General features: G+C 48.7%; 1 protein-coding gene across 1 annotated transcript in view; it reads right to left on the bottom strand.

Annotated features, from left to right (window-relative positions):
* Window positions 1-497: 497 nt before the first annotated feature.
* RXRB (retinoid X receptor beta) overlaps window positions 498-7,832 on the bottom strand; it is a 21,856-nt gene continuing 14,521 nt past the window's right edge. Inside the window, exons 3-5 of the mRNA XM_075580960.1 lie at window positions 5,945-6,098; window positions 5,569-5,748; window positions 498-727 (exon numbers count right to left, since the gene is read on the bottom strand). Of these exons, the coding sequence (XP_075437075.1) occupies window positions 513-727; window positions 5,569-5,748; window positions 5,945-6,098 (549 nt within the window). The 3' untranslated portion in view covers window positions 498-512. The remainder of the gene's footprint in view (window positions 728-5,568; window positions 5,749-5,944; window positions 6,099-7,832) is intronic.

Raw genomic sequence — 7,832 nt, 5'->3', positions numbered from 1 at the left:
CGGCACCTATACTATCCCCATCCCTATACACCAGGCCCCTCACGTGGGCGGCGAGCGCATGCTGGGCGAGGGCGTTATCTCTCTGCCCACTGCCTTCTCCTAAGGGGTAGGGCTTAGAGCATTTGTATATATACCTATAGTTCCCTAGCGCACCCACTGCACACCACGCGTGGAGGCTGAGCGGGTTTCCCTCCCACGCTAGTGTCAGGTTACATTATACACATATACACACGCTAACAGATAAAAACACAAAGGCCAGCGCATCATACAAAATGCCACAACATATACACACGCAAACAGATAAAAACACAAAGGCCAGCGCATCATACAAAATGACAACATATAGTGCTCGCGAACAGATGTTTATATATATTTACTGGTATTCGTCCCTCCCGGGGGCAGTTACTCACCGATCCGCCCCCCCTCCAGGCTCGGGTATTAGCCCCTCCCGGGGGCAGTTACTTACCGATCTGTCCCCCTCTAGGCTTTGGTATTAGCCCCTCCCGGGGCAGTTACTCACCGTTCCGCCCCCCTCCAGGCTCTGGTATTAGCCCCTCCCAGGGGCAGTTACTCACCGATCCGCCCCCCTCCAGGCTCTGGTCGCTTTTCTGTTCCACGGCCAGTTCTGCCTCCAGGATTTTCTCCACCGGCATCTCCTCGTTGATCGGACCGCTGAAGTCCGTGTCCCCGTCACGCTCCCGCCCCCGCTGACGCTCTTCCTGCACCGCTGGGGGTTCAGATACAGGGGCAATTCATCATATATTCGCTTTGACATACTAAGCACAGTGTATCTGAGAGCAGCCGTCCACTCCGGCTACCACGTTTTCGTTTTTGCTTCACAGGAACCCGGGGAGACGGCAATGGGGTCCAATTTTGACCCCATCCTATGTGTTTATGAAACATTTCGAGGAGCCGTATGTATACAAGAACCATTTGTATAAGCAAAACGCTCAAGCGTGGTTCCGGTATATTGATGATATATTCTTGGTGTGAATGGGGCACCTTGAGAACATGCTGTGCTTTGTAGATAAGCTTAACAAATTGTCTCCTCAAGATCCTTTACAGTGCACTATGATCAGATAGAGGTCAAATTTTTGGATACTCAAGTTTACAGGAATTCAGATTCAGGCTACACATCGACCTGTTCACCGAAGACACGGAGAGAAATACCATATTGCAACACACTAGTTTTCATCCACATAGTGTTATTTGATCCTTACCCAGAAGCCAACAATATAGGGTTAATCGCATAGTTAGTGAGAAGGTAGATGAGAGATTATCGGAGGTGACGGAAAGATTTACGGAGAGGCGTAACCTGAAAGGGACCTTAATATTGAGTTGGAAAAATGTTATACAAAACGCTAAGCGAGGATTTTTTGAGATCAAAAGTGAAGGACAGCAAATCTATATCAGTACTACGTATAGTACTTCTAGCTCGATGATCAGTAGAATCATACAGAAACACTGGCATAGAGGCTGATCCTCTGTTGAAAGAGATATGGAAAGTTCCACCTCTGATGGCCGACAGGCGAGCTCCTATAGTTAGGGACTCCCTCGTTATTGCCGACCAGGGTTCATCTAGGAACCCTACATGACAATTCAAAGGGGAACCCATTCGTGACTTTTCCTCCTCCACATACGGGTCAGAAATATCATGTGAAGGACTACACGACATGCCGTTCTGATCAGATGTCCATGCGGTCCGGCTTACGTAGGTGAAACCACTATGAAAGCCAAAGAGCGCTTTAGACAGCAGAAACGGACCATTCAATGTAAGGTCCTGGCCCACCCTATGTCAGTAGATTGTTTACAATCTGGGCCCAATGCCGGTTTTGAGACCACGTAGAGGCGAGAACAGAACACGTCTTGTGAAGAAAAAGGAGGCGTATTTAATAAATGAGTTGGGGGGGGACACTTTGTCCACGGGGGCTTAAAAATCGAGATTATTGTAGAATAAGGCCTCGGGCTCTTGATCGCTTACTGCAATGTATGATGGGTAAAGCATGTTTCTCTGAAATCGTTTATGTGATAAAGAAATGCGCTTTATTCCCCTCTCACTTATTTTCGGAGTCTGCTATTCTCAGAACTAGTCTGTTCTCACCCAAGAAGAGGGCTTCCCTACCGGTCCCTGCTTATCTGTGGGAAACCCCACCTAACTGTGACACTATACACAAACACTGAAATCTCCGCCCGCGTGCAGAGGGCTTCCCTACCAGGCCCTGCTTATCTGTGGGAAATCCCACCTAACTGTGAAACTATACACAAACACTGATATCTCTGCCCGCCTGCAGAGGGCTTCCCTACCGGTCCCTGCTTATCTGTGGGAAATCCCACCTAACTGTGACACTATACACAAACACTGAAATCTCTGCCCGCCTGCAGAGGGCTTCCCTACCGGTCCCTGCTTATCTGTGGGAAATCCCACCTAACTGTGACACTATACACAAACACTGATATCTCTGCCCGCCTGCAGAGGGCTTCTCTACTGGTTCCTGCTTATCTGTGGGAAATCCCACCTAACTGTGACACTATACACAAACACTGAAATCTCTGCCCGCCTGCAGAGGGCTTCCCTACCGGTCCCTGCTTATCTGTGGGAAATCCCACCTAACTGTGACACTATACACAAACACTGAAATCTCTGCCCGCCTGCAGAGGGCTTCCCTACCGGTCCCTGCTTATCTGTGGGAAATCCCATCTAACTGTTACACTATACACAAACACCGATATCTCCGCCCGCGTGCAGAGGGCTTCTCTACTGGTTCCTGCTAATCTGTGGGAAATCCCACCTAGCTGTGACACTATACACAAACACTGAAATCTCTGCCCGCCTGCAGAGGGCTTCCCTACCGGTCCCTGCTTATCTGTGGGAAATCCCACCTAACTGTGAAACTATACACAAACACTGATATCTCCGCCCGCGTGCAGAGGGTTTCTCTACTGGTTCCTGCTTATCTGTGGGAAATCCCACCTAGCTGTGACACTATACACAAACACTGATATCTCTGCCCGCCTGCAGAGGGCTTCCCTACCGGTCCCTGCTTATCTGTGGAAAATCCCACCTAACTGTGACACTATACACAAACACTGATATCTCTGCCCGCCTGCAGAGGGCTTCTCTACTGGTCCCTGCTTATCTGTGGGAAATCCCACCTAACTGTGACACTATACACAAACACTGATATCTCCACCCGCGTGCAGAGGGCTTCTCTACTGGTTCCTGCTTATCTGTGGGAAATCCCACCTAGCTGTGACACTATACACAAACACTGATATCTCTGCCCGCCTGCAGAGGGCTTCCCTACCGGTCCCTGCTTATCTGTGGGAAATCCCACCTAACTGTGACACTATACACAAACACTGATATCTCTGCCCGCCTGCAGAGGGCTTCTCTACTGGTCCCTGCTTATCTGTGGGAAATCCCACCTAACTGTGACACTATACACAAACACTGATATCTCTGCCCGCCTGCAGAGGGCTTCTCTACTGGTTCCTGCTTATCTGTGGGAAATCCCACCTAACTGTGACACTATACACAAACACTGAAATCTCTGCCCGCCTGCAAAGGGCTTCCCTACCGGTCCCTGCTTATCTGTGGGAAATCCCACCTAACTGTGACACTATACACAAACACTGAAATCTCTGCCCGCCTGCAGAGGGCTTCCCTACCGGTCCCTGCTTATCTGTGGGAAATCCCATCTAACTGTGACACTATACACAAACACCGATATCTCCGCCCGCGTGCAGAGGGCTTCTCTACTGGTTCCTGCTAATCTGTGGGAAATCCCACCTAGCTGTGACACTATACACAAACACTGAAATCTCTGCCCGCCTGCAGAGGGCTTCCCTACCGGTCCCTGCTTATCTGTGGGAAATCCCACCTAACTGTGATACTATACACAAACACTGATATCTCTGCCCGCCTGCAGAGGGCTTCCCTACCGGTCCCTGCTTATCTGTGGGAAATCCCACCTAACTGTGAAACTATACACAAACACTGATATCTCCGCCCGCGTGCAGAGGGCTTCTCTACTGGTTCCTGCTTATCTGTGGGAAATCCCACCTAGCTGTGACACTATACACAAACACTGATATCTCTGCCCGCCTGCAGAGGGCTTCCCTACCGGTCCCTGCTTATCTGTGGAAAATCCCACCTAACTGTGACACTATACACAAACACTGATATCTCTGCCCGCCTGCAGAGGGCTTCTCTACTGGTCCCTGCTTATCTGTGGGAAATCCCACCTAACTGTGAAACTATACACAAACACTGATATCTCTGCCCGCCTGCAGAGGGCTTCTCTACTGGTTCCTGCTTATCTGTGGGAAATCCCACCTAACTGTGAAACTATACACAAACACTGATATCTCCGCCCGCCTGCAGAGGGCTTCCCTACCGGTCCCTGCTTATCTGTGGGAAATCCCACCTAACTGTGACACTATACACAAACACTGATATCTCCGCCCGCCTGCAGAGGGCTTCCCTACCGGTCCCTGCTTATCTGTGGGAAATCCCACCTAACTGTGAAACTATACACAAACACTGATATCTCTGCCCGCCTGCAGAGGGCTTCCCTACCGGTCCCTGCTTATCTGTGGGAAATCCCACCTAACTGTGACACTATACACAAACACTGATATCTCTGCCCGCCTGCAGAGGGCTTCCCTACTGGTTCCTGCTTATCTGTGGGAAATCCCACCTAACTGTGACACTATACACAAACACTGATATCTCCGCCCGCCTGCAGAGGGCTTCCCTACTGGTCCCTGCTTATCTGTGGGAAATCCCACCTAACTGTGACACTATACACAAACACTGATATCTCCACCCGCCTGCAGAGGGCTTCTGCTGGGTGACAGCTTCTGTTGCTGCCCCCCCTCTCCTCTCTCTCGTGCAGCTACTCAAATAAAATAGTCTCTGGCAGACTGTTCTCCAAAAACAAGGGTGAAGGCCCCTTTTTTTGCACGCTATGATCTAAGTATGCTCCAGTGGTTATCCTAACGGGATGATGGAAGGAACATTGTCTCTCTGGGGATCCACTCACTAGAGGCTATGGTGGGGCCCATTTGTGGAAGGGAATTTATTCCTACTTGGTGTGTTTCTATATAATCGCTTTCAGCCTGGGACCCTTGTTCCTGTGTGTCCCGGTCTGGTCCCGGCCCAGCACGGATCGCGGTGGCTTTGTATTGCCCCGTATGATGCCGTGGACAGCTGGGATGCCTTTTATTTGGTTCCAGTGTCTCCAACAAATAGAACTGTCTACTACTAGAAAATATATTTATATATGTATATATTTATCTTTTACAGACGACTGGTCTGGCTGCTGGGTTATTGTTGGGTTCTTAGGTGGGATCGGATGCACACGCGTGTTATACCCGTGACAGTCAGCATGGTGGGGAGGGTTTCTACACCCTCGGACATTTGCATCTTTTTTGTACGTGTCATATGGATCTGCTGGAGCCTTGGGATTCATTTATCTTTTCCTTCTCTCCCCCGATAAGAGGCCAGTATACAGACAGTGTACACACACAGTGCTGTACACACACACAGTATACACACACACATACCCTCTCTCTTCATGCCGGTAGCGAGACACTTCTGATAGCGGCAGTACTGGCAGCGGTTGCGCTGCCTCTTATCCACCATACAGTCCTTGTTATCCCTGCAGGTGTATGTCAGGTCCTTGCGGATCGTGCGCTTGAAGAACCCCTTGCACCCCTCACAGCTGTACACACCGTAGTGCTTCCCTGCAAGAGACAGCCGGGGAGAGAGACAGTCAGACACACCACGAGAGGGCAGCAATGCAAACATCAACAGCCCTCGCTCTCTATACCTTACCACAGACCACGCGAACGCACGCACCTCTCACCTGGTGACCGGATCTCACACACACACACACGCACCTCTCACCTGGTGACCGGATCACACACACCCCTCTCTCACCTGATGACCGATCCCCACAGATCGCACACATCCTCTTGCTGCTGCCCCCTCCCCCGTTAGGGTGTCCGGGAAGACCCCGCATCCCCAGAGGCGGCTTCACATCTTCAGAGCAGCTGACGGGATGCAGGCCGGAGAGATTTACCGTGGAGTTTATCTGCAAGGAGGAGAACGCTGCAATCACATCCACGTCTCCGCCCCACCAAAAACTATATAAGCGCACACACACACATAGGATATACACACACACACACACACACATAGGATATACACACACACACACACACACACACACACACACACACATAGGATATACACACACACTGTATATATATATATATATATATATATATATATATATATATATATATATATACACACACACAGTCACATTGTGTGTATATATACTGTAAACACTCACACATTTTGTGTATATTTACTGTAAACACTCACACATTGTGTGTATGTATACTATGTACACACACACACAGAGGAGTGGAATTTATCCGTACATACATGAGATGATCAGGTGTCGGTCACTCGGACACGTCACATCAATATAGCTCATGTAAGGACACGTGTGTATGTGCGCGTACATACATGTGTGCGCATGTACGTACGTTTGAGTAGGCACACGTGCGCACGTACATACCCAACTGTGTATGTGCGAGAACATAAAAGTGTGTGTACACACACGTGTGTGCTGTGTGTGTGCTGTGTGTGTGCTGTGTGTGTACGTACTGTGATGTCTCCGTCACAGCGTAGGATCTTGTGTCCCAGATTAAGGCAGGAAACTTAGCATTTCTCAATATGGGGTTTATTTACAAGGATAAATAATACACTAACAGGCCTACCGTCCCTTTAAGTCAAAACAAAATCATAAAACAAACGCCTACTCCTCTTAGGAGACTAACTACACATTCAGCTTCAACCCTTACTAACTGGATGGACAGCTAAGCTGGTTACCACCCCAAAACAGATACTATTATAGCTGAACATATACAGTCTCTGCACACAGCGATATAGGGTTTCTCTTATCTGTTATTCCAAGGTTATGGAGCAGATGTCCCTGCTTCAGCATGGTCTCGTGTCCTTCCTTCCTAGGGGAGCTCGGCCCCATGAGAGCTCAGAGAATCTCTCCTCTTTAAGTCCAATATTAAGGACAGGACATCCCCGCTTCAGCACAGTCTCGCGTCCTTCCTTCTTCCTGGGATTAACAACCCAGGCAGTCCCAGCAGGCTCCGCGACCACCGTCCAGCGAGCCTAGGGGACTGTGCCAGCTTCACATAGCTGGGGAGAACTCTTCTCTGCCCCCCTTCTCTCTGGGAACAGCACTCAGTCTCTCTCTGTCTATAGTCACTTCCTGACACTTTAAACTCCATGAGCAATCATGAGTTCAGCCTGCTCAATTAGCCAGCAGCTGCTGCTGGCTTCTTTAGGGAGATTAACTCTCTGTACTCTGGAAAGTCCCATAGCTGCCCTATTCTAGCCCCTATAGACAGTGATTATATCACAGTACGTACACGTCTGTGCGTGTAGTTACACGTGTGTTCTTACACATACGTGTGTGTGCGTATGTGTACGTACACTGAATGCTGGTAACATACCGTGTGTGTGTGTGTATAGATAGACAGATATATAGATCTCTATAGATGTGGATATATAAATGTACACACATTATAGAGGAGTTCTACATAGAAATAGATATACATACACACACTCATTACAGAGTGGGTCTATATAGTATAGAAATATATATACAAACATACATACCAAAGGGTGTCTATATAGAAATATACATACACACATTACAGTGGGTGTCTATATAGAAATATATACATACATACATTACAGAGGGTGTCTAGATAAACATATACACACACACAAACAT

This window comes from Ascaphus truei (genome assembly GCF_040206685.1).
Source record: "Ascaphus truei isolate aAscTru1 chromosome 20 unlocalized genomic scaffold, aAscTru1.hap1 SUPER_20_unloc_3, whole genome shotgun sequence".
Classification (NCBI taxonomy): Eukaryota; Metazoa; Chordata; class Amphibia; order Anura; family Ascaphidae; genus Ascaphus; species Ascaphus truei.
Note: the sequence above shows the minus strand (reverse complement) of the source record. Positions and strands in the feature narration are given on the sequence as shown.